This window comes from Scomber scombrus, chromosome 21, assembly GCF_963691925.1.
Source record: "Scomber scombrus chromosome 21, fScoSco1.1, whole genome shotgun sequence".
In the NCBI taxonomy this organism is placed as follows: Eukaryota; Metazoa; Chordata; class Actinopteri; order Scombriformes; family Scombridae; genus Scomber; species Scomber scombrus.
Window position 1 is genome coordinate 5,409,224 of NC_084990.1, and position 26,803 is coordinate 5,436,026.

Below are 26,803 nucleotides of genomic sequence, written 5' to 3' on the forward strand. Positions count from 1 at the left end.
TCACATTCAGTTAATCTTGTCTCCCTGAGCTCCCCACAGTTACAGCCTACATTAATGTCTTACTTCAGTTTCTGTAGTTAATGAGCACAACAAACCAACAAATGAGATCCAGAATGATAATACAGAGGGTGGATGAAAAAAAGTTGCTTTATTAAGATTCTTAATCTGACAGTTGTTTCAGTTGTATCTAACTGTATAGAGTGAGTCATTTCCCATAAGACCATAAAAATAGCAATAGCAAAATAATACCTGAGTGGACAGCATGAAAGACAACTAAGAAATGCTTTGGTGAAACAGGGTCTTAAATAAATTCAACACAATTATAGAGTTACCCATATTAGTTGAATAATGGACTTAAAGAGCCCTTACAGATATGTTTTAAGATGTACATAAAATGCTCTACTTTGAATAATATTTTTTGTCTGTGTCTCTATGTTTTGTTCTTTAAAAAAAAAGTTAACTTAACTTATTAAAATCCTTAAAATGTACATCTCCACATTCTACCTCCTTCTCACTGTATGTGCACATCACACTTGTGTAAGTTTAATATCGGACCAGGATTGGCTCCAATAGTTGTGATGTCACAAATCCTGCTAGTACACCCGCCCCTCAAAAACTGGATTTTCAATGAGCTCAGAGAAACTTTCCTCTTTCAGCAGATGGATGTGAAAAAAGCCTTCAAGTGTCAAACTCTGCATAAACATGATCCTGCACAGTGAAGCTCAAATATCCAACTTTAGGAACAAAAATAAAAACATAATTTTGAGTGGAGGGGGACAAAAAAAACAACTAACCCTACTATTAAAAATATTTGTTTAAAAAACAACAACAAACATATGAGGAGTGAAGAAAAGCATTTTTCATTCTCATATTTATTGACGTGATCGGTTCATGGCGGTGTGACGTCACGCTGTGGGCGTTTGGCACGTATGGCACGTATGGCGGAAGAGCAGGTGCACCACCACAACAACCATTAATATCAGCACCGAGGCCACCGCGGCTACTGAGGCTGGAGACAGGCCTGCACTGATCGGTTTCCAGATAGAGGAACATCACCTTTCATCTGCTTCGTTGTCCGGAGGCTTTGTCGACATGACTCTCAACCAGAACAACTCGGAGTCCGGCGGAGTCATCATCAACAACAGCGAGAGGTAACGTTAACGGGCCGGTTGACGTTATCGTGAGCCACACTCTTAAATGCTTTCTCTTTTCTCTCCTGTGTAGAAAAAACGCCTCACCAAACTCCTGTATGAATAAACACAATTTAAAACGGTGGCTATGCTAATTAGCGAACACTATTTAAAATGCTAGGAGCTCACTGTGAACTAACTTCCACGGTGAAGACAGCGTTATAACTGTACTCAACATTATTATTTTAAATAACGTACTTTATATTATACCACACCTAAGCCGAATTGAAGAGTGGCTCCTAATATGTGATAACCAACACTAAATATACAGTTAAAAGCTAGCTGACAAGAAAGGATAAATGAATTGTTTTAACGCCGCTTTTCTTAATGGGACTCTGGTGTTGCAGTTAACGGAACCGGGTCTGTGACTCGAACACGGCCTTCAACCTGTTATATCACCACTGCAGTCAACCATAGCGGGCTTTACATGTGATTACACAAACGTTTATTCGTTTAAAAAAAAAGAAGTTATATTCATACAAAGTGAAACGTAATTTAATAATATTGTATTTAACAGTAACATGGTGCTGCTGCATTGCTTACTATCCTCACTCTCTGCTCTCTGGCCTGCTCTGTTTGTTTAGTCTTGTTACATCCAGACAGATCAAGTCACTGCAGTTTAATGTGAATTAACAACACATGCAGATTCTTCTCGAACATACTGCAGTGTGATGCTAACTCCATTACAGCTAACCCAAAGCCACCTAATCCTTTTACTGTATTTACTGAAAGCAAGTGATGGGCCACGTTTGGTAACTGGACAGTTGCACAACAACACCCATGATGTCATTTTTAAAGCTTTGAAGTAAATCTTATGAAAGGTGTGAGTCATACATACAAAACCCCCATAAAGGTAATGTCTATTTTTTTTTTTTTTTTAACACCGTACACTGTATTCTTGTGCTTTGTTTCTGTCAACAGCGTGTTGATGAACTATGATAACGTGGAGCTGGTTTTCTGTGACGCTGACACTCTGCCTGAAGCCTTCAGAAAGAGCAAGAAGGGCAGCATCTACCTAACTCCGTACAGGGTGAGAAACAACAACCTAAAATGTTTGATTCTTTAATGTTGAGCAGGATTAAGTTTAACTGTGGGACATTGTGTTAACAGATACCAAGGGAAGGTTGAGTCATGAATGCTTAATAGGTGTTCTTCTCCTCTCAGGTGATCTTCCTGGCTAAAGGTCGGGATGCGCTGCAGTCCTTCATGATGCCCTTCTACCTGATGAAGAGCTGTGAGGTCAAACAACCTGTGCTGGGAGCTAATTACATCAAAGGCACAATCAATGCAGAGCCTGGAGGTAAATGTGTGTTCCTGGAATAGAGTTGTGTAGTTATTGTGTCTCAGCAAAATGGTAACCCCTTGTGTTGTCTTTCTGCTAGGTGGCTGGGAAGGCGCCGCTAGTTTCAAGCTCATCTTTGCTGCAGGAGGAGCCATAGAGTTTGGCCAGTACATGCTGCAGGTTGCGGCTCAGGGTACGGCGACAAAGCGACGCTAACAGCATCCTAAATTTAAATTTTCCTCCTTTTGCTTCTTCATTTGTTGCCTTCTCCTCCTGCTTTGTGTCTCTCAGCGTCCAGAGGTCAGCCAGCCACTCCTGGGTTCGGTGGATGCCCCTACATGGCCAACGGAGCCTACTCTTACCCTCCTCCCCCCGCCAACGGGATGTACCCTGCTGGACCTCCACCTGGCTACTCCTACCCCATCCCTCCTCCTCAAGGTAGAAGCTGTAATATAAGCAGCTGGATCGGGGCAAACATTTTTAAGTGTATAAAAGTGTTCACATCAGTGTAATGTCTAATCCAGGTGGATTCTACCCCAACCCTCCAGCGTTCGATGCCTCTGCGGCCTACATCCCTCCACCTCCGTACTCTGCTCCTCTGGGCCAGCAGCCCCCCCATGACCCAGACCTCCCCTCCACAGCAGCAGGTCAGTCTTTGACTGATAGTTCCAGTTCAGTCCGGACGTTACTGCAGTGATCAGCCTAAATAAAAATGACAGTGTTGAAAGAAAGAAGTGAAGCTTGAGTTGCTTTAGGACCCTTGTGTTTGGGTCTTGATTAAACTTTTATTATTGTCAGTATTTTTATATAAAATCTCTTTTTATATGATTTATTATAAGTCAAGTCAAGATTTATTTGTAAAGCACATTTAAAAACAACCTCAGTTGACCAAAGTGCTGTACAGTTATTAAAATTTAATATAATAATGCACTAATGTAATAATAAATAAAAACAATAAAAGGAATAGGAATGTATTCCTAAATATATATATATTCTTTAATGTTCCTATTATAGTGTCTTTACATTTTCCTTAACTTAAACTAATTTAATTTAGTTGATTGTTGTATAATCTCATTATAATCACTCTATAGTGCTTCTGGGCTGAGCAATAATTGAATATCCTCATTTATTGGCTTTCAGCTGTTTCATGATTATATCATCATTATTATTATTATTATCATCAACATCATCATCATCATCATCATCATAGTGTACCAAATAATGATTCCATGCAAATTGTATGTATATAAAAAAAAGAAGAAGAAGAAAACCTAACTAAATAAATTATTTAGGGTTGAATTTGACACATTAGGAGACTTTTATCATATCAGTATAATTTAATGTTTTTACATGTTATTTAATGTGGCATACATTGATCAAATGTCAATTAGAAAAATATTTTAAATATCGTTTGTGGAGCTTTCATCCACATCTCATGGTCTTCATCAGCAGACCAAACTGAGCAATCTCCATGACAACTGGACTGCTGTGGTCATAGACATCACAACAGACCATGAGATGTGGTTGAAAGCATTAGAAAAATATAGTAATTGGACGTTGAGTTATGTCAGATTCTACTGTGACATTGAATCCAACCACATCACTCAGCCCTGCTAATAAATCATTGATATCAGCAGGTTTCAAAAAAAGTTCCCTCTCTCTTTCATCTCATCACTGCTTTTCTCTCACTCTCTCTCTTCTCATTCTGCCGCCTATCATCATCCCTCAGGCTCGATTAGCTCCGGTCATCTCATATATATATTTATATATTTATATATCCATCTCAGGGATTCATTATAAGACAATGTTTAATTCATGTCCCTCTCTTTCTTTTCTCTCGTTGTCTGTCTCTGTCCCAGCGGAGGCCAAAGCAGCCGAGGCAGCAGCGAGCGCCAGCTGTGCCACGCTGCCTCCTACACATGTGTACCTGCCGCAGGTGAGCTGTCCTACCATGTCTCTGCTGAAGATCCAACAGTTTGACTTCCCATCAGTTGTTAAAGTGCTCCTTATATCTGAGGGAATATGCAGTCTGTATGTAGCCATTATTAAGAATGTTTCCATTGCTTTTGATCATTAGGAAAAAAATCTCACAGACCTTAGATGTTTAGTGCTATTAATCCACGTCATTTAAAAACATTACACTGACTGTAAGAATACACATAAAATACATATTTCATCCTCTTCAACATAGATTTTCTCCTGCTTTGGTTGTTAATTCACACATGGCAACATTTCCATGGTTGAATCCTCTAGAGTGAATGATTAGTTGATTGTCAGAAAATGAATCTGCAACTATTTTGATCATTAATTTATCATTTAATCATTTACAGTCATTTTTTTCCAAACATTTTGTTGTTCCAGCTTCTTCAATGTGAACCCTTTCAGGTTTCTTCAGTCCTCTGTGACAGTAAACTGAATATCTTTAGTATGTAGACTTCAGGTGGAGACAAAACCAAACATCTAAGGTTGCTTTTTGGGCTTTGAGGAACAGTGATTCATATTTTTCACCATGTTTGAACACAGAAAACTCATTAATATTATTATCATTATCCAGAAAGTTGACAGATTAATCAGTAATGAAAATAAGCGTTAGTCACAGCCATAGAGTCCTCTGTATCAGACAAAAGAGCCATTTTGGCTCAAAACACTTCAGCTATACTGACGTAATAACATTTAAAAGGCAGTGTGGAAGTGCAGAAATCACTATATCTTCTTTTGGAGCACCAGATTAGGAAAATTGTGCCTTTTTTTGTGCCTTTAATGGACAGATGGTAGTGTAGAGACAGATGGGAAAGAAGAAGAGTGAAAGAGATGCAACAAAGATCCCAGATAATGATCTTTTCAAACTGTAAAAACAGCACTTCAGATGTAGTTATCAGTAAAATCAGACCTGTGTAGTTATAAATAGATGCTGACAAGCTCAAAACGGTGCTCAGCTATGTTCATGATAGAACCCTTTAACATACTGTTCATATTCTGACTCATAATTAGTCTCTACACCATACATTCCCCATCAGTCATTAATACATATTCTATTCATTTACTCTACTCTGAATCACTATTTTATGATCCAGGAGAACGTTTGATAGACTTTATGAAGAATACAACATGTTTGAATGCTGTTTTTTTATTTTGCATATATAAACATTTTTAAAAAGCTGCATTCCATTTTCATTTCTGTATATTTAGATTCACATTAGGAAAAGTGTGTAAGGGTTAAAAAGCAGCCTCTGTCTTAGTGGACGTGATGACTTTAGATTAGAAAGGCTTTCATTGTGCTCTGAATGGATCACTGTACCGGATCTCTCTCTCTCTATCTGTCTCTCCTCTCCTCTCCTCTCCTCCCCCAGGACAAGCCCCCTCCTTACTCCCCTCCAGAAGACAAGAAGAACCAGTAGACCGTCATTCCCGGACCACCTCTCCTCTCCTTCCTCTCTCCTCCTACTAACCCCAGGACATCCAGAAGGACGACGCTTTCTTTCTGAACATTGCTTCCTTCCTTCCTTTTTTCCCCCTTCTTTTTATTCTTGACCCCTTCTGACTCATTCCTTTTTCTCATTCTATCGCTTTTCCCACTTCAGCTCATTCCGTTTTAATACTTCATATAATGTAACCAGCTTCATTCTCCTTACAAGCACCTTTTACTCGATGGAAGTCAGAAGTATGAGTAGTGATCTTTTAAGAGAGATGAAGGCCAAAGTCGTCAGGTTTCGGAGGCTTTTTTTTCCCTTTTTCGGCACAGTCGACTAAAACTTCGTAGCCTGACTAGCTAGTTAATCATTAATCGTGATACTGCCACCCTAAAAAACTGTAGATTAAGCTCCTGCTGCGACACTAACTTATAATTTTCTACAAGGATCAACCCTGGACTGAACCGAGCGATCCAGAGGCTAAATGCAGTCTTTTATTTTTCTATCATTAAGTGTGTACAGGCTTTTAATATTCTAGACTTTTGAAGAAAAAATGAGATATTTTCTCAAGAACACTAAAACCTAGAGAAGGGAAAAAAAAAAGCTTTTTGTAAAAGGGGGGGGAGGGGGGGCTACCTAGTGGGTGGTCTGGTCTGCTTTGACATATTTGTTGGATGAGAGGGGGGTCAAGATTAGAGCCCCCAGCAGTGGATCCCTGATCCTGGATTAGAGCGGAGAGTGAGAGAAGGGGAGGGGTCGTGGCCTGGAGGCACGTACAGCCAGCCGGGAGGGATTATCTTTTCTTTTCTTTTCTTTTTCTAACGTGCAAGAGCAGAGCAGTCACCCAACGATGTCACTTCCTGTTTCGTCATGCCTCCGAACGTTCGAGAATTAAAACAAAAAACAAAAAACAAAGAAAACCACACATCATTGTCAGACTCCGGACTCACCGCTCGCCTACTTCAGCCCTCATTCTTCCGACGTACATTTTCTAAAGCCAATTTCCGTAGAAACGAACAAACGAGAGCGAGTTTTTCTCACCATTTCTTCTTTCTGTGGTCGTGATCTTTAACGCTCTAGTGTGAGGTCGCTCTCAGAATCTGATCTGAGCCTCTTCTCTTCCTTCCTCTACGGTCACTAATCTATATTCTGTATCTGTGGCACATCCGTGGCTCATTCTTTGCACTTTTCTTAACGCTATGCATCAGGCTCCTGTTTGCTCTGTCATGGCTCTATGTATAATAATGATGATGATGATGATGATGATAATAAAGCTCTGTATTTATTTCAAACTAATTTATTGAATAATTTATGTACAACGGCTCAAGAAAAAACAGCATGATCTCAACTGATGCATGTACGCATTGGATTGGATTTTATTAAATGGATCTGGTGTAGAACAGAACTGTCTCGTCTTTATTTGTCTACAGAGTATTGCTCTATATCACATGAGGAGTGTTCAACGTCCCCTTCCAACACAGTACAGTGTAGCAAATAGCATCAACAACAAGAACATATTCCAGAGTCAGCAGGAGGAGGAGGAAGAAGAGGAGGAGGAGGGGTTGTTTTTAAATGTCATTTAAGCCTCCACAGTCTGGAAATGTGCTTTTTTTTTTTGTTCTTTTTTTCTCTCTCCCCTTCTCCGTCTCTCAGTCAGTAGTCTGCGCTTTCTTTCAGACGACTTGTGCAAATCCACAGCAGTTTTTTTTCTTCTCCCAATAAGACTGATTGATGCGTGATGTCCGGAGCCTCCAGTACCTCGAACGTAACAATGTCACAGCTATGATTTTCTTTAAGTGCTTCTGATTAAAAAAAAACATGAAATGGGGGGGGGGGCTTAAAAAAAGAAAAAAAACATGTACAGTGCAGCAGATTCCATCACAGGTTTTTTTTTTTTTTTTTTTGGGGGGGGGGGCATTTTGTATGCTAAGATCCCAAAATGTTAAGTTCTGTATTCTCGTGACAGTTTGGTTTCACCTGTGCTGCTTATTGTACAACAGGGTGTGTGTGTGTGTGTGTGTTTGTAGGGGCTTCATACACACACACATGAACTGGCTCACACATAGCTGTATCCCAGAGGTCAAAGTGGAAAATCTGAAAGGGGTGAATCAGAGAGGGGTGACTGCATGAATGATCTCTATATTTATATTATTTTTATAGACTTATATAAGACTTTCAAATAGTTTCAGATGTTCAGTTATGCTTCAAGAATTACACAACAAATGCAAAAAAAAAAAAATAGACCCCTTCTGTCGCCTACATTCATTTTTTTTGCCCTCTATGTTGACTTCTGGTGTGTGTGCGAGGGTGTGCTCTGTCATAAGCTACTTTTGGGGACATTTAGGAGCCGTTAATTGGGAATGGCTTGTCCAACTGTGTCCTAAATTGGGGAAAAAGCTGATTTTTTAGGGTCAGTGTTACTTGATGTAATGTCCCCACATGGTATGACGTGTGTGTGTGTTTGTGAGAGCGCCCCGAGTGCACTCCATCTAATTCTATCTTCACATCTGAGGGAGCGCACAAGTTAAATACGAGCTGTGATCTCAGGAGGAGGAAACCCAGTCTGTATCAGGCACAGCCAAAAAAAAAAAGAAAAAAAAAAGGGGTGAATATGAAGATTTTGAGCTCCAGGAGAATACTGCAGGAGCAGGAGGGAGAGGACACTTATTAATCCACTTCTTTTGATTGAGGACATATGACAGCATGGTTTTCTGATGATGTGTTTGCCCGCATGCAGCGTGTGCAGCTGTGTCTTACAGCAGAGGGAGAAGAACTGAACAGAAATGAATGTAGTGTATTAAAATAAGTAACATAATTCAACACGCTGGGCTGAGGAGATCTAAAGTCCTTTTCTACTAGAAAAAAAAAGAACCTCTATCTAAAACTGAAAGTTATTTCAAAGATTATTTGAAGGAGGAGAAAATAAAACACACTAGAATGAAGTAGTGCTGTCCTTCAACTTAAAGTTTTAAAGGACTGGAGTTTGTGTCTGTTTCCATAGCAACGTCATCGCTGTATGGTATTTAACAATGCAAGTAAGCCGAAGCAAAGAGGCGAGTTCATGGGGGGAGAAAAAGCCCATCAAGTAACAAGTGTGTGAGGATCAATAAAGTTTCATCTCGTCTCAGTTGGTTCTTTTGTTTAAAATAATTAAGAAGTCAGTTATTTAAAAAAAAAAAAAAAAAAAGATTTAAAAATCCTTCTAAATAGTTAAGGAGGGGTAAAGGGAGAGAGGGGTGTCGTCTATGTTGAGTCAGCGTGTGCCAACGTTTGATTGGTAGTGCTTCTTCTTCTTCACAGTGGAGCTCATGTGGAGCAGAGGGTGATGCTGACCCCCTCTCCGATCCAGCAGGCGGGGAACAGCTCCTGGGTGAAGGCACAGTGGAAGGCGTGGAGCCTGGTCTGCCCGTCTCCGTAGTAGGTGAGCGTCCCCGCCTCGTAGTCCAGCAGCATGCCGATGCGGCTGTGCTGGGAATGTCCCGCCACCGTCTCCCTCCGGCCGTTGTGCCAAGCGCTCAGCTGCCTCTCATCCAGCTGCAGGCTCCACGAAAGATCGTTCATGCCCACCATGCACCTCTTCCCCTTCTCCTTCCTGGGGATGGTCTCGTAGGTCACCTGCGGGGGGCATGGGGAGAGGATGTGAGTGGAAATGTAGACTCTGATAAAAAGCAGGGTTATTTTAGTTTGGGAATTTTCATTAGTTTTTTTTCATTTTATTTAGTTTTTCACTTGCTATTTTATCGCTGTTTAGTTTGAGTTAGTTTAACAAGTGATGAAGTAGTTTTAGTTCCATTTTTATTTTGAAGAATTGACTACTTTGAGTTTAGTTTTTATTTTGTTTTAGTCTGTAGTCGCTGTTCTGTGTAAAAGGTCCGGACACTGAATGTGGGACAGAGTTGCTCCGTCAGTAAGCGGCTACATGGCGCTGTTATTAGCAGCTGTGGTCAATCGAGCTAGAAAGCCGGTGAATCAGGTCAATAACACGTTATTTTCTGATTGTTTCACAGCTTTTATGTTCAACAGCAGCATTATACTGATGTTGATTTATTTTACAGATGGAAATAAAGAAGAAGAAGAAGAAGATCTCTCATTAAGTCTTTGCTTTTTTAAACTGAACCAACTAAAGCAGCATAAAGATGCTGCTGTGTTTTAAACAGCACGCTGGTGTTTCAGATTCAGAAGTTTGAGGCTGAGTTGCAGGGTTGAGTGGAGGTGTGTGTGGGGAAGTTTATTTGTGCTGTTGAACGTAACCGCTGTGAAACAATCAGAAAATAACGTGTTATTGACCTGATTCACCAGCTTTCTAGCTCGCTTGACCACAGCTGCTAATAACAGCGTCATGTAGCAGCTTACTGATGGAGCAACTCTGTCCCACATTCAGTGTCCGGACATTTTATACAGAACGAGAGAGCAACGCGACGAGAAGTGACAGCAAACTATAGCAGAGGCTAACGTTAGCTGCTCCTCTCCTCTGTCTCAGAGGGGCGGAGCTGAACCCTTCGTGTGCAGCAGAGACAGAGATGGTGGGAAATGGTCACAACTTCACTCAGTAATTTAACAATATAATCTGTACAAAAGAAGATAACGTCTTGTCGTATATCTTGTTTGAAAATACGTTGATATATCTTAAAAACTCAATATACCGCTCAGCCCTAAAACAACGTAACGTTTTGTAGAGTGTACAGACGTGTTCAGCACACTGTGAGACCGTGGCGGCACAAATTAGACTAGCGGGCCGCCAGTTTTCTTCTTGTGCGTTATGCAGCAGCCGGCATCCGCTATGCTGCCACCTACTGGAACCAGCCTGCTATCTCAAGAAGTTAAACTGAACAGGACACAGTAAAAATCGAAGCTGATTTTAGCTACAGTTCAGTTTAGTTTTAGTTAGTTTTGCATTGTTCATTGTAGTTTTTATATTGTTTTCATCATTTTTGTTTTTATTTCAGTTAACTAAATGATTTGTTCACTGCTAGTTTTAGTTTTAGTCTTAGTTTTCGTTAACTATAATAACCCTGGATCAAAGAGCAAGTCCTAACACAGGAGACGTTTCCTTCAAATTAAAAGCTTAGAAAATGTCTGGGTTGTTGCTTGAAATCAATACTGAGATATTGATTAAAGTCTGATATCAATATATAATATGATATTTAGCTATTTTCAGACAGAATTCCTTATGTGATGCTCTTGAATATCTAAACTGTAAAGATCCTCTCTGAAAACAACAACAGCAGCATGCGGGGGGTGGGGGGGGTTCTTTACCCCGAGGTAGGCCCAGGGTTTGGACACCTCCAGCTCCCAGTAGTGCTGTCCGTGCTTGAAGCCCTGGAAGCAGAGCACCTGCCAGGTGTGGTCGAAACGCGCTTCGTGGGAGGGGACGGGGCGCGGGCCGGAGGTCAGGTGCTCCGCCCTCCGGTTCTCCTGGGAGAGGAACAGGTGCCCGTTGGCCGTGCGGGGGTCAAAGGTCAGAGAGCATCGGTCTGTGATGAGGAAGAAAGGAAGCAGACGCTGTTAACAAGTCTTAACGCAGTGTGTGACCTTTGCTGCGCTTTAACTTATCATCACTAAAACAAGAACCAGATATTCAGGTCGACACATGAGTTAATTAAAAAAAAAAAGCAGGACTTACAAGCGCTGAGTCCCTCTTTCCCTCCAGGGTGACACGGAGCAGCCGGACTGGGAACCACAGCCAGGATGGGCCTCTTGTCCTGAGGAGAAGCTGCAGACCAACATGAGAACACACAGAACAGAGTGAGGAACAGTCTGCAGTGAAGCAGCTTGTTACAGAGGAGACATGATTCCCAGAGGCTGGTTACCTTCTTTGTCCTGACCCACGGCGGTGCTCACAGCTTTCTCCAGGTCCTCAGACACCATCTTGGAGACTCGGGACAGGACTTCTGTGACACCGTTTAAGCGCTCCTGTAGGGTGGGAGGGATGTCTGTGGGGATCTCCTCAAAATGGGGAACTTTTACCAGCATTGATTCCTGTGAAGAGACGTGCAGCGCAAAGAAGACTTTTATGATTAGGAAGATGATGATTTCTGAGTTTAAAAGGGAATTAAAGGGAAAGGAATTTAAAGGGAATTCCACTAATGTTTCACATCCAAGTCAGATGTCTTTTAGAATAGAATAGAACGTTTTATGCCAAAGCCATAACTGCACTAAACACAACAAAAAACTTGATTATTTTGTAAATACAAAATATATCATATACATAATATATAATATCCATATGAATCATGCAATACCTGCAGAATGTAAATGTTTTATGTGTGGTATGTTTGTTTTTGTTTTTTTTTAGAAGCAATGTTGTATTATTGTTGTTTTTCTTGCACTTTTAAGGACTGCATTTCAATTTCATTGTACTTTTACAATTTTTAAAATAAAACAAATCTGAGGGTGTGTAGTTAGAAAGTAGTGAGGTTATTAGACCTCTGCAGCTTGCTCCTCATTCTCTACTGGAGGTTAGCAGCTCCATTCTACATTAGCAGCTACAAACTCATCAAATCCTGGTTAATTCAGCAACAAGCCTGTACTCATGTCTAGTGTCTAATGTGTATTTTATTTTCCCGTGTACCATGTTTTACTTTGCTTATCTTCTTTTTATATCATGTGCTGTATTGTATTTATTATACAGCTGTATTTGCTTTACCCTCCTTTTTTATAATAAAAAAAACCCAAACTATTTTAATCTCTTACTTTGACCAAAGTAAACAATATCTCTGGTTCTGCCAAAAAAAAAAAAATCAGTCTAACAACATTTTTTTCATAATAACCACAGACACTATCAGCACAAATGATAACCAGTAAATATACTAATATAGTGCTGATATCATATCTAGATGCTGTATTGCGTGGGACTGGGATTTACAGCCTACATTATAGCTAAGTGATACACTTCTCTTAACATATTTATTTATCTGCTTGGCCTTTACCTATACTCCCTGTATCCAAATCATCATCATGTTATCAATATCCAATCAGATGCTTGATCCCAGCTCCAGCAAACAGTAGATATTCCTGCAATAAGCAACAGGTTCATTCTGCTTATTTTAAACTGTATCTGACCCTGCTTCTTCTTCTTCTGTGTGGAGCAGGTGACTCACAGCAAGGAATTGATGATGTCACAGCCTTTAGATATGAATATTCCCTACATAAACACGCTGTCAAAATGACGAAAAACAAACCTCCCTGAAATTCAAATGTGTGCACACAAGTCTTCTAAAACTAAACACAGGCTAATAATGCTTTTGCTGCCACCTAGCATTAGAATTATTCACCATGATGAATCCTCTACCCCCACTGTTGGGTGTGGTCACAAGTGTAACACACCCAAAAATGAATAAATAAATAAAGTCCGTAAAGGATAAGTTCACAATTTTTCAAGTGTGTGTTAGAAACAACAGTCAGAGGTCTGTTTGAGCAGTGGAGGAGGTTTACCTCACTGTAATCATCCTCGCTGTTTATACTGGCTATTAAAAGATCTCCTTCAAATGTGCTTTCAATGGAAGTGACTCTCTCATAGCAAGGAGACAAGAACATGAAACACTTAGTGTGATTTAACCAATGGGATGACATTTAGAGAGCACTCAGCTCTGCTAAACACCAGACCACTGCAACGTCTTTCTACAGCAGCCACTTAAAAAAGAACTCAAGATGTATGAAGGTTTTTAATAAAAGCGTTAAAGGCAAAATCAGAGCTGTGTGCTGATATTTAATATGGTAGCACTTTTTAATTTACTTACTTTAATTGATTTTTTTCTTTCTTTCTGTTACTAAAAGCTTAACTAGAGACCAGAATAGCTGCTAATGTGAGTGTCACAATATTAAGGTAAAAAAAAATGTAGTTCATGTCAATGTATCATATGATATGATGATGTTGATAATTACGTTATTGTACAATAATTCGATAACGTAATTATTGTGATAGTTCTAACACTATGTTAACTTAAAATCGTTCAAACCTTGATGAGCTCTGTATCAGAGAGGTTGTGCAGCGCTGCGATCTGGCCTTGGCTTTCTTTGAGTTTCTGGGCGCGCTCTTGGAGCTCGGCTAGCCGGGCCTCCGCATCCAAGATGGCGGCCTGTCTCTGCTCCTCGACGAAGACCTCCGTGGTGTTCTGCTTCTCAGACAGTATTTTTATCAGGGTGGAGAACTTGACATTCACCCAGGTGGACGTTTGCTGAAGAGTCACCTGAGGAGAGAAAAGACAGAATTATATATTTTTTTGTCTATCTATGTATCAAGCTTCATTGTTTCCTTGAGCTTCTGCTTTGTCGGTGAAAAACTGAACATTTCGTGTAAATCCATTAGTGGTGTGGTGCTGTGGGTGTGAAATGAGAACAATAACTCAACAGACTTATTAGGCTGAAAATTGGCTTTAACTGTGAGACAGCTGCAGGAAGTGCCGGTTTCTGCAGTGGTTAGCTGCTGAGTTAGCACTGCCTGCCTTCAATTTTGAGATTAGATCAGTTTGAAACATAGCAAGACACTTTTCAGTCTACTATCTGACATGTTGGGAAAGCTGAGTGTGTTTGAAACAGAGTAAAGCTGTTAGAATACTTCCACATAGAGCAGACATGTCCAAACTATTCCATAAAAAGGGCTGTGTACCTGCAGGTTTCCAACCAATCAAGAGCACACGATTTCATCTGAAGACTGAGATCAGTTGATTAAATGAGTGGAGCCTGGCGTGCTCCTGTTTGGCTGGAATAAAAACCTGCAGCCACAGTTTGGACACCTCTGACATAAAGAATAAATTCACCACCTTAGCTTGATTAATATTCTCAGCCAAGTCCTTGATACTTTTCTCTGTCTCTTCGATGAGTTTCCCCACCTCCTTATTCTTCCTCTCCAGCAGCAGCTGTAAAGAAAACACAAACAATCTCAACCACCCTTTGATGTGGGGAGTAAACTGGAAGGACAATCACTACCAGCTGGTGTCGTTCTGTTACTCTACCTCTTGATTTTCCCTTTCCGCGTCCAGCATAGCCTTCTCATGGTTCACACACTCAGAGATGCCGCACTCGCAGCACACAGACATCTTGTCCTGCCTGCAGTAATAAACCAGAGGCTTTTTATGCCGGTCGCACAGCAGCATGGCTTTCGCCACTTTGCCACCCCTCGTGAGCGACTCTCTGTGGGAGGGGCCGCTGCTGTTTGCAGCCTCGGTGAGGACACACAGGGACACGTTGCGCTTGAGAACGGGCCTGGTGGGAAACTTCTCTTTGCACAAGGGGCAGAGAGGTTCGGTGTCGGACTTGCTCAGCGTGTCCCAGTGGGCACTGATGCACTTGTGACAGAAGGTGTGTCCGCAGGGGATGGTGACGGGGACTTCGAAGCAGTCCAGGCATATGGGACAGGACAGGGTCAAATTGTGGGCCTCCATCTCTGAAGAAAGAGCAGACATCTCTCTGGGAAAAAGAGGAAGAAATAACAGTTTGGTCATTACAAAATGACAGTGATTAGCTTTCAATGATATGATGACACTGTTTCTCAGAAGGGCAGATAAACATTTTGACTAGAGCCTGACCGATATATCAGTCAGCCGATATTGGCCTATCACAGATAAGTATTGGCATACCTGTTGTCTGATATGAGCCGATATTTTTTTTTAAGTTATACAGGCAAAATTTTATGTATATTTGATCGTTTTTCTAATTCAAGTTATAAATATATGTACATGTTTTATTTGCTGTATGTTTTTTTTGTTAAAGTTAATGATAATTATTAAATTCCCAGTGTAGTTTACTGTTTCAGCACACTGATGTCACTTTTTACAATAAAGTTTTTTGTCAAACTGTAAAATATCATGGCGTCCGTTACATACCTTTATCACAAGTGTTTGATAACCACATTTAAAGGATCATTGCAAAAAAAATGTATGTTTGTACATATTGTTTAAATATAAAATGATCAGCTGATATATTGATATTGGAATTTTTTAACTCCTTAGTATCAGCATTGACCCCAAAATTCCAGTATTGGTCGGGCTTTACTTTAACCTTTACTTACTGTTGAGGTCAAATTTGTATAAAAATTGTACTAAAAAAAACACTACTGTTTTTGTACTGTATAAAAACACTAAATGACATTCTTTAAACCTGACATTTTGGGACTATTCCTAAATAAGTAATGTTTGTTTTTGCAGTATGTTTTATGACAGATACTCTGAAAGCAGAGTTGATTGTGTAGTTTGACAGAAAATGAGGGCATGTGGTTTACAGGCAGTGGTATTGATGGTTGTCATGGTTATAATAAAACCTTTCCAAACTTTTAATTAAATTCATAGTAATAATTTAGGATGTCATTTTTTTAATGTTTTAGATAACATGATTCTCTGCTCTCTGAAACAGTAATAAAGGTTCCATCACCCATTTATTAATGACTGATAATAACACATCTATGGATGTAAAATACATTTGTGGTTCAAATTTGGTCAGAGACTAATTATAAAGAGTCAGAAATGACCTGCTCCGTACTGTGAATGGTCAGAATATGAACAGTATACAAAAGGTTAAAATTACCTTAATATGTATTGTGCTAGTTATCCGGGTGTGCAACAACAAAGCATCAGCAACACAAGGCTCAGCTAGCCTCCACACATTACATTAGCCAAGTGCAATGAAAAGCTAGCGTTTGCTAACGTTAGCTGGCCATCTTTAGGGATATAAAAGAGTCTAAATATGACAACGGCCCGGTGTTTTAACTGTTAATAAGCGCCTACTTTACACTCTCCACCTTGACATAATAGAAAAAAGGACACAATATGAATTCTTACCACTTCAGCAGTGACATTCATGCACAGCATCTGACAGAGAGCACTGAAGCTTCCCTGATGACGACAAACGCAAAGGTGCTGCCTTCACGAGCCGTCAGGAAAGTCGATGCACGTAAAAGTGCTGCCTTCACGAATTGTCTGGAGAGTCGACACACGCACAGAAACGACTGGATTAGGGCTGCGTTTTACGCTAATACTCACACTGATTTGTTGCAGTAATTGAATGTGTTGACATTATACATTTAAATTACTCATATACAAAATAATGATACATAATTAATTGAATAACGACATCTACCTATTCGCTACACTGTGACATTACAACCAATCTTGCTTGGTTTAACAGCAACACAATTATTACTAACTATACTATTTTTTATTTTAATTGCTGTACGATAACTGTGTACAAAAATCATATTTAAAATGTAGTCTAGTAATATTAGTGTAAAAAACCATAATATATAATACTGTTGAGACAAATCAGTTAAAAGCGAACCGACTCGTTTTCTACCTCGCGGCCACCGTATAATAGAGAAAAAAATAGTCCATCACTCCAAGATGGCGTTACGCACGGTTTGCACCTCTGTCCTGAGGAGTGCGACAGATTTAGGGGTCAACAATGCGAGGACGTTTGTCACAACAGGTAATGTAACAATATAATAAATATGACTTAGTGTTCATTAGTAGTAGTGTGGTGCTGGGCTTCAGTAACGTTAGCTACTGCATGTTCAGCCTGCATGCTGACTGACAGATACATGCGCTCACCTTCTCTCACCAAACTCCACAGAAAAAAACGATGATTTACAGAGAACTGTGGAGACTGGAAACTCAGCATTAATACTAATTAATGTCATATCAGACACCGCCGAGAAGAAAATAGCATTTTAATGTGAGCACTGCTGCTTCTCACTGTTGGTTTGAGGGACAGCAGCACAACCAAATATGAAAGCTGCTTAATGTTTATCTTTTATTATTACTGTACGTGGAAAGAAACAGTGACTTAAAATCTCTATATTAATCCTTTGAAGGTGTAAAATACGATGCTGAAGTTAGCTCTCAATTCATGGTTAAGGGAAAATGAAGGGAAACACAATAAAGGGCAATTTCACTGCTTTTTCCCATCCACAACACATTAAAAGAGGTCCAACACAAAAACATCTTAGTGAGACTTGTCAAATCTGTACTAGATTATTATAACTAAGATTTGACAAGTCCAAGTATGTTGGTTTTTGATCTGGGTCTGGTCTAATGTGGTCTGGATGGGGTAAAAAAAAAACTGCGAAATCGCCCTTTTTTGTATTTTCATAGCAAAATAATTGGTACACATGTTAAAGTAGGTTTAAATAGTGTGAAGGCTTTTTCTACACTTCTTTCATGTGTAAATGGTGAAAAAACAGACAATTAGCTGTGAAATCTCAGTATTCATGTGTCCCTTAACCTCAAATTGGAGGGTATATTCAGCATTGCATGTAAAATGAGCTGTAAAGGTCAAGTTCTTTCTGTTATAAAGCACTGTAAGATGTATCAGCAGCTGAGTATGGATAACCTTAATAAATTCAAATGTTGCTATCTCTACACTCTTTTCCAAAGAACTGTGTAGTATGTTCATTTTACTAACTGTCAGATGTTTCCACACGACAGCATTCCTCTGTCGACGGGTTGCTCCGTTGGGTCCGATGCCGAACGAGGAGATCGACGCCAAGAACCTGAAGTCGTTAGAGAAATATCGCAGCTACACTCGATACTTAAGACAAGCGGAGGAGGCGATGAACAGCCCGGCTTGGTGGAAAACCTACAGGACCTACGTGGAGAACGCAGATCCTGAAAATGGTGAGGAACCAAGAAGGAAGCTGTAGAAAGTGGAGACGTTTCCTGTGTTTCTACGCCGTCACGAAGTCTTATCTCGTTGTCTCTTTGCAGGTGCAGAACAAATGGACATCGGGCTTCCTTACTGTCGACCCCGTAGGACCAAAGAGGTGAGGGAGAGGAGGCAGGTGCTGAAGGAGAACAAGAAGAACGTCGAGCTGGAGAGGTCTTCTCGTCTGCGCACGTGTAAGCATCGCCCGCGCAAATCTTACAGAGCTTCAAACTAAAAAAATGTAATAAATGAGTCATTCGTCTCGCTACTTGTGGTAACATATTTATTCTTTATTTGCTCTCTCTCTCTTTTTTTCTGCCACAGTTAAGATTCCTCTGGATCGAGTGCAGGACACCTGGGAGAAGAACAGCGGTCCGTTTCATGTGAAGAGGTTGGCAGAGCACTACGGGGTCTACAAAGATCTCTTCCCCAAGGCCCATTTTCTGCCTCTAGTCTCACTGCGGATCTCCTACAGTCAGGACAGCAGCGCTCAAGTGCATTATGGGAATCGGCTGACACCAACTGAAGTATGTTAAAGGAATGGTAGATTGTCTCAGTCTAGTTTTTGCACATCTGTCTGCATCTTCTGGCCGTATCGGTCTATATTTTGCCTACTCTTTATATTTATGTGTCTTCTCTGACTGTTCTTTTTTTTCTCTAGGCTGCACCTGCCCCCAAAATCAGCTTTGATGCAGAGGAGGGCTCCCTGTGGACCCTTCTGCTCACCTGTCCAGGTCAGGCTGCTGTAGTAGATAACGTCATCTTTAAAGGATAAGGATGGCGATTTTCTATATTTGTCTTTTGTCAACAAATCTCATGTTTGGAGCCAAACGAAAGAAAGACTCAAGTATCCAAAATAGTAAGCCAAATACATCTCATCCCTTTGTGCCGTAGACTTCCATTGTCATCCAAATCTATTACAAATTATTAGTATTAGTATTTATGTAATGAACAACACAAAAGTAGTAGAAATGTTTGGAAACACAGGCCTAACATGCTGATAGTTGTTATATTTATTTACTTATGTGTATTTACCATGCAGGTCATGTTACTACTTAATCTATTTGATGTTAACAGGAGAGTAAATGGCTCAGCTGTCATCAGTTTCTGCGAATACTGTTCAGTCTATAGAAGTAGCAGTATTGTCTAGCATATGTATTGTTCTTTTTCAGCTGCCTTTTTTACAATTTTCTACTCTGCTTAAACTCTTAAAGTCCTCCTCCATACTTACAGTTTTCACCTCTCTATTTCTTAAGGCTCTAAGAGGTTTTGTTAATAACTTTTATCTTTACCCGGTTCGTAACTTAAAACGTTTTTGTACCAAGAAGCTTTTTGAATAAGGCCATAGTTATTTGCTGGTTTGACTCCAAACATGAAATTTGTTGAAAATGTAGAAAATCACCACTTTATTATTTTTTAACAGGAGACAGTCTCTACTGCACAATTCTAGTGTTAACGTCTTTGTATCATCAACACAGATGATTCGTGGCTTCTCAGCTTTTGCTCACTTTTTAAAAATAATGTCTTTTTTTCAGATGAGCATCTCCTGGATAATGAGGCAGAATACATGCACTGGCTAGTGTAAGTACTTCAAATCAACTTAACATGACTCTAAATGTCCAGCATGAGTTGTGACCAGTGAAAATGAGGCTCATGTGTTCCGTCCTGTTCAGGGGGAACATACCAGGCGGAGCAGTGCAGGCTGGAGAGGAGCTGTGTCACTACCTGCCCCCCTTCCCCGCCAGAGGAACAGGCTTCCACCGCTACATTTACGTCCTTTTTAAGCAGGAGGGACCAATCAACTTCCAGGAGGATGCGAGGCCGTCGCCGTGGTGAGAAACACACATCTGCTGTAGGATGAGTGCTCACATAGTCAAACAGATACCTCGCTTTTAATATACTGTGTTTTCCTTGTGATGCTTCAAGCTGCAATAAGAGAGATACTATTAGCCTCAGTCACTGAATATGTTTGTGGATTTTGAGATTCACATTTTTCAGCTATCTCATGCAGCATTAATGAGGATATAAAAGTAGAACGCTATCCACAAATATGCATTTAAGTGTTGTTTCTCCTCCTCAGCCATTCTCTAGAGGATCGCACATTTAAGACTGTGGATTTCTACAGGAAGCACCAGGACAATTTGACGCCTGCAGGCCTGTCGTTCTTCCAGTGCCAGTGGGATGAATTTGTCACCAACACCTTTCACAACACGCTCAGTGAGTCACGCTAATGATCACAAATACGGGTCGTTGTTTGGTCTTGTAAGATTTTACAAACAGAAATCCACTTGGCGCCATCTTTTGTAGATTTCCTAGAAGTTCAGGAAGAAATAGTTTTTTTTGTCTTAATGCTGAAGTGTGTCTGTTGTATGTTCTCCCCTGCAGACATGAGGGAACCAGTGTTTGAGTTCATCCGGCCTGAGGTGTACCACCCTCCCCAGGTCAAATTCCCTAAAGGAAAGCCTTTACGCTACCTGGACAGATACAGAGATGGAAAGGAGCACACCTACGGCATCTACTGACGAGGAGACGCACTCACAGAGCTGCACATATCTGTAACACATTGTCTTGCAAATGTAGAATCATGTTCAGCATATTTATGTAAAAATAATAAAGAATTTTTAGCATTCACGTCAATTAATGGTCTTCTTTTTCTTCTGCAAAACATTGTAAAGTCTGAGTTATCTCTAAATCATTCAGTATGGAAAGTGTTCAGTGACCAGTGACACACTATCAGCTCTGGGTACGTTACACACACACACATTCATCTCAGTGGAGAGCCAATATGTGCGCTACAAGCTGTCATACACTCAAGATCTCTTTGAACTCATTTGCATGAATGTGTGGTACTACCACTGTGTAGCGACCGTCCCTGCCTACTATTAAGTTCAGTGTCTTTATTACTGCGCTACATTTTGACATTATCAAAGGAATTTTGCATAGTTGCAAATCTTGCAAGATTGCAATTTCCTGGAAGGACTGGGTTGGGATTCCTGGAGTTAATTTATTTAATCTCAAGACATGATTAATTATGCAATTAATGCAATCTGAAAGTTGAACATTATTATTTTATGTAAGTTTCAGTTAATTTGCATATTGTGTAAAATGGAAATACGCAGCCTACTTTTATTTAAAACAAATTGCAGCTTTTATCCTAAATATAGTCTTTTCACCATAAAGCGCCTGGACCAAAAGACTTGTGAAAGAGGTTTGTGATGAAGTTTCATTATGAAACAGATATAGACTAAATAACATTTCATAATAGTGAACTTTTGTTTCAAAATAAAAAATAAGAAGTCCAGAAACAATTGATTCATTGAGGGACAGAAAATCGATTGACAGCATTTCTGATAATTGATTAATTGTTTAAATTTCATTGCCAATCAGTATTGTGTTGGTGTGAATGGTGAGAATGTTTGCGATAGATGGACGATGGAAACAGTGCCTCAGGGCTTTAAACCACACTAACTGTCACTGCATGCTGTGCCAACAAGGAGTGTCATGTTCAGATCAAGTATGAAAGGGAAAGTATTTACAGATGTAATAATATTTGTTCCCAGCTGTTAAATGAATCAACTGAGTTGCATGAATAAAACTGACTCTTTCCATCCCTGCCCCTTCTTTTCTTTATTGGTGCAGACTTGTTTACAGTCACACCAGGTAGTGCGTGGGTTGAAACCTGGATATATACTGTCACCATTCATGTTACTCCAGTCATTCTGAGCCTCACATCAGGACAGAGTAATCTATCAGGTAAGTGCTTTCTCTTTCTGAGAGAGGTGTTATTGATATTATCAACATCTCTATCAGTTTAGCTGGAGTACCCTTGTCTTCAGCCCCACCCCTCATGTTCTAAATTTATTTCATATCAAATAATTTTAAAACAATTGGTCGCAGTTTAATATGAAACCTGCATGTTTCTTTCATCAGTTCATCTCTCTGCTGCTCATAACTGCTGTTAATAATACAGTAAAAAATACCACTGAAATATGACATTTTTGTGTTTGTGACGACAGCAGAACTTCAGGATGTTTTACATGTGGACATGTTTCAGTCTGTTGTGTGCTGCTGCTATTCTACAAAGGAGTACCGCAAATGCAGGTATTTTTACATTGCTTATACCAGAAATACATATACATGCATGTGTTATTTATTATATCAATGATTGTCTTCTTTTCTCATCAGAAGTGTCACTGAAGTGCAACGACACAGTGGAGGTTGATGATGGAGAAGATGTGACACTGACCTGCAGAATAATTTACTTGGCTGGACTGATCTGTAAAAGTGAAGAATATCAGTGGAATAACTCACATGGTGTCATACAGTGTAACAGTGACCTGAAGGAATACATCTGTGGTTGGGACAAACTGACTTATGTGTATCTGACCATCTCAAATGTCATCAAAGAAGAGAATTACACTGTTACAGTACATACAGACTGTGGTATTACTGACAAATCCATCAAAGTACGAGTTAAACAAGACAAGACAACCCAAACACCAACCAGCATTCCAAGTGAGTATCTTTCAACATCTTTATGTCTTTTAACAAATATATATGAATGAGTGTATATGTGCATTATTGTCATATTTTTTTTGAAAACTGAAATACTCTCACTTGTTAAGATAATAATAATTTATCTTGCCAGGCACAACAAGGCACCGCAATGTGACTTTGACACCGTCCATATTGGGTATTTTTATCACCACTGCTGCTGTTGGTTTTTTGTGTTTCCTGTTTATAACCAATAGAGGCAGACAAATCATCAACTGTATGAAAAAAGAAAAGACTCAAAGAAGAGACGACAGTGAAGGAGAAATGGAAAATGTGCTGAATGACTGACAAATTCAGAAAGTTGTGTATAAGCGTCTGTCTGTGTTCAAATATTTGTTACTCTTCACATTGCTGGCTGTGTAACTGTATCTGAAACTTTTTTTTTTCTTCTACTGACATTTTCAGAATTCTTTGGGAATCTTTGTACATACTGTGTGCCATGTAAACATGACATTTTCTATTCGTATGGAATGAATCATGTAAATAATGAATTCATTTGATTTAACTTAAAGGGGCTTTACTCTGTTCCTTCAGTCTGAGAAAATGACTCCTGATGATGCAAGGTTACCACAGGTTTGAATAGGGAAACTACAAGAATGAAAATAAATAAATAAATAAAATAACAATAATGGAAAGCCTGTGTTACAAGCTCTGGCATGTTCTTTGATAGTCTGATAACAGATACTACTGACTTGCATTATGGGAAATGAAGAATCCAGCATTTTCAGAGCTTGAGCCACACCAGGAGAAAAAATCAGGAGAATTACTGCTGCATTGATTTTGCATTGATCTTGTGTTTGTTTTTTGTTTTTAAATATGTCACTCACAAGAGAGATGATTTACTTTTTTTTTTCACAGACTGAAGGATTAATAGACTAAAACAACTTTGAATAATCTTTATTTTTACATTATTACTCTCTCCTCTTTGGTCTTCCACGGAAATCTCTTGACAAACTCCAGCTGGTACAGAACACAGCCACCGGTATCATAACCAGAACCCCCTCTATTGAACACATCACTCCTGCCCTGCAGCAACTTCATTGGCTCCCTATCAAATCCTGCATTGACTTTAAGATTCTACTCCTCACTTACAAGATCCTTCACAACCTGGCACCATCATATCTCTCTGAACTGATTCACATCTACACACCCTCCCGAACTCTCCGATCCTCCTTTGCCAACCAGCTCTTTGCCCCATCTGCCAACATAACTACCATGGGGTCAAGAGCTTTCAGCCGATCTGCCCCCTGCCTTTGGAACTCTCTCCCACCAGACATTTGCACTTCGGACTCTGTTTCCACCTTTAAATCCCGCCTGAAAACGCACCTATTCAGAGTGGCATACTCTGTCTCACACTAACTATGCAATCATGTTCTTGTTTATTTGTTGTAGTGATGCACTTTATAGTCACATTCATATTTATTTCTTTATCTTTGCACTAAACGTTACCTGATTTTTGTTGTTTGATGTACTGTTGTCGTGTTTTATGTGCCTTGTAAGGTGTCCTTGAGTGCTTTGAAAGGCGCCTTTAAATATAATGCATTATTATTATTATCATTATTACATTTGTCACTGCTGCTGATATTTCCACACATGAAGCATCCACTACAGCTTTACTGACTGACCTTCATAACGTTGTTTCAGCTGATGAAGATTCAGTCACCGTGCCCTCTGCTGATGAAGCCTCGGCTACACCTGCAGAGGCTGATCCAGATGAAGGTGGTCCAGCTGATCTACATGCAGTCATGGACTCTCATGGAGTTTCGGCCACCTGCTCCACAAACAGTCGGAGGAAGACGTTGAGAAGACTCAGGAAATTCTTCAGCAGGATGTTTAGAGCCCTTTGCTGCTGTTGCTCTGCACCTGTTCAGTAATAATTCTTCACTGTCTGTGTAATGTCATTTAAAATAAACACAAACAAACTAAATTGAATCTGTGTGGTGTCTGTAAACAACTACAAGAACTGTCATAGTAGCAGCTACAGCAGTGGTCGTAGTATTCATACAGTATATATAAGAAGAAAAAAGGCTAAAGAATAATAAAACATTTTTTCTGTCACATGCGTTCCATAAATATGTATCACTAATGGCCTTTCTATGCAGATTCACATACAGGTACATTCACATGCAAGTATTGTGGAATATGTCTAAGATGCCACTTGTGTGAATGTACATGTGTTTGGGATGAGGTGATTGCAGTTGTGGAAGAAGTACTTAGATCCTTTACTTGAGTAAATGGCTCCTATACATTTTTCAAACCACTATATGTCACTGTTGTTATTGCTTATATACTTTAAAGCACAGAAGCTTCATAGGACAGGTTCATAATTTTTCAAGTGTGTAAAACAAATCAGGTTTCCATATGAACAGAGATGGAAGAAAAATTCAGTGTGTCCACAGTCATTTAAAAGATATCTGCCACATTTAGAGTTGTTTTAGCATCAAATTCCCTCTTTGTGTTTCCCTTTTGAGCTGTGGTGGAAGTATAGTAATAAAAAAAGAAGAAGAATTTTAGCAGTAAAACGACTCTAATGTTGAAAGATATATACTTGATTTGACTAATTTGGATGTCTAAAGTTTCATATTAACTTCAAATCAACTTTTAAATACAGTTTTGCACAGAAGGAGGACTGTGGATTTTGTCGCCCATCACTTACATTGTAAGTGCATTATGAATGGAACTTCTAATCAGTCAATATGAACAGGAGGAATGATTATGGCAAGAAAATCCTATTACAGCATTCCTTACTGACATTGTCCTTTAATTTTGTTTAGTTTTTTTTGCCACAAACAACAGAGCTTACACAGAGTATATATCTGGATAGCTTTGTCCCCCTGCAACCTGAGCAGTAACACAATAGCTGTGGCACATCATCATTATACATTTCTTATATATTTCAGATATACATATAAGTCATTACAGATTGTGCTATGTTTTTGTATATGGCTTGTTTTGTTATTATTAGGACTGAGGCTATATTTATCAAGCTTCTGTGTTCATGTTTTAATCTGCTCTCACATGTGCAACATCTGGCATTGTCCTCAGAAACTTAACAATGGCTGTGGTTAAACCTTTTCTTAAGAACCCTCACCTTGATCTAGGGTTTCCCAATAACTGCCAACCAGTCTCTAACCAATCTTCTATTATTCTGTAAAGTACATCAGAGGGGTGTTACTCAACAGCTTTAGAGCCATATATCACACAAACAAGACTTCATGACATATTTTACATCTGTTCTAGACTTGTTTCTGATGACTTCTAAAATCCTAAATGGACATGCCCCGTCATACCTGTCCTCAACCTTATTTTCCATCTTGGAGTCTCGTCAAAATGCCAAGCTCCTGTGTTTCCTCAGAGTGAATGACGTCCTTATTTCTGTATCTCCCCCACGTGTGTGGTTTCTTATCTCTCCTCAGTGAGTGCACATGTTGTGATTTCAGTCTCCCAGTGTGTGAAAGTGTAGTCTGTCCTCTTCGCAGGTCTCCATTATGTTGGAGGTCTCATGGCTAGGGTCCTTTTCTGTTTTTTGAGGCACATGGAAGCTGCTCGGTATTCCTCATAGACATTATGAATCCATTATTATTTTTCTCATGTTATCTGTCCATCTGCTGTATATCTGGAATTTGCCTTTCTTGTTCTATTCGGTACACGCAGCAAATATATTGCATGTCTGTCCTTCCGGGGTGCTTGAACCTCTGTGACTCCTCCTGAGGTTTTCCTAATTCATAACAAGG

At 39.7% G+C, this 26,803-nt stretch overlaps 3 protein-coding genes across 4 annotated transcripts; 2 read left to right on the forward strand and 1 right to left on the reverse strand.

Moving 5' to 3' along the window:
• The first annotated feature begins 949 nt into the window (after positions 1-949).
• Positions 950-6,878, forward strand: wbp2 (WW domain binding protein 2). 2 transcript variants are annotated; one of them, XM_062442782.1, is made up of 8 exons: positions 950-1,151; positions 2,112-2,220; positions 2,355-2,490; positions 2,573-2,665; positions 2,764-2,910; positions 2,997-3,119; positions 4,332-4,408; positions 5,823-6,878. In XM_062442782.1, exons 1-8 carry the CDS (start codon positions 1,093-1,095, stop codon positions 5,868-5,870), a joined length of 792 nt encoding a protein of 263 aa, XP_062298766.1. In that variant the 5' UTR covers positions 950-1,092; the 3' UTR covers positions 5,871-6,878. The 2 variants fall into 2 exon arrangements, with proteins under 2 accessions (XP_062298766.1, XP_062298767.1); XM_062442783.1 differs by having other exon boundaries at positions 3,021-3,119.
• An 895-nt stretch (positions 6,879-7,773) lies between these two features.
• trim65 (tripartite motif containing 65) lies at positions 7,774-16,722 on the reverse strand. The gene is made up of 8 exons (XM_062442781.1): positions 16,658-16,722; positions 14,837-15,290; positions 14,645-14,740; positions 13,841-14,071; positions 11,693-11,861; positions 11,506-11,595; positions 11,139-11,356; positions 7,774-9,497 (listed from the first exon to the last, which is right to left on the reverse strand). The coding sequence occupies exons 2-8, from the start codon at positions 15,284-15,286 to the stop codon at positions 9,189-9,191; spliced, it is 1,563 nt and encodes a 520-aa protein (XP_062298765.1). The 5' UTR covers positions 15,287-15,290; positions 16,658-16,722; the 3' UTR covers positions 7,774-9,188.
• Positions 16,723-17,214: 492 nt separating this feature from the next.
• Positions 17,215-21,140, forward strand: mrpl38 (mitochondrial ribosomal protein L38). Its single transcript, XM_062442692.1, has 9 exons — positions 17,215-17,300; positions 18,299-18,487; positions 18,578-18,709; positions 18,840-19,042; positions 19,177-19,249; positions 20,051-20,096; positions 20,189-20,347; positions 20,596-20,732; positions 20,901-21,140. The coding sequence occupies exons 1-9, from the start codon at positions 17,216-17,218 to the stop codon at positions 21,035-21,037; spliced, it is 1,161 nt and encodes a 386-aa protein (XP_062298676.1). The 5' UTR covers position 17,215; the 3' UTR covers positions 21,038-21,140.
• The last annotated feature ends 5,663 nt before the right edge of the window (positions 21,141-26,803 follow it).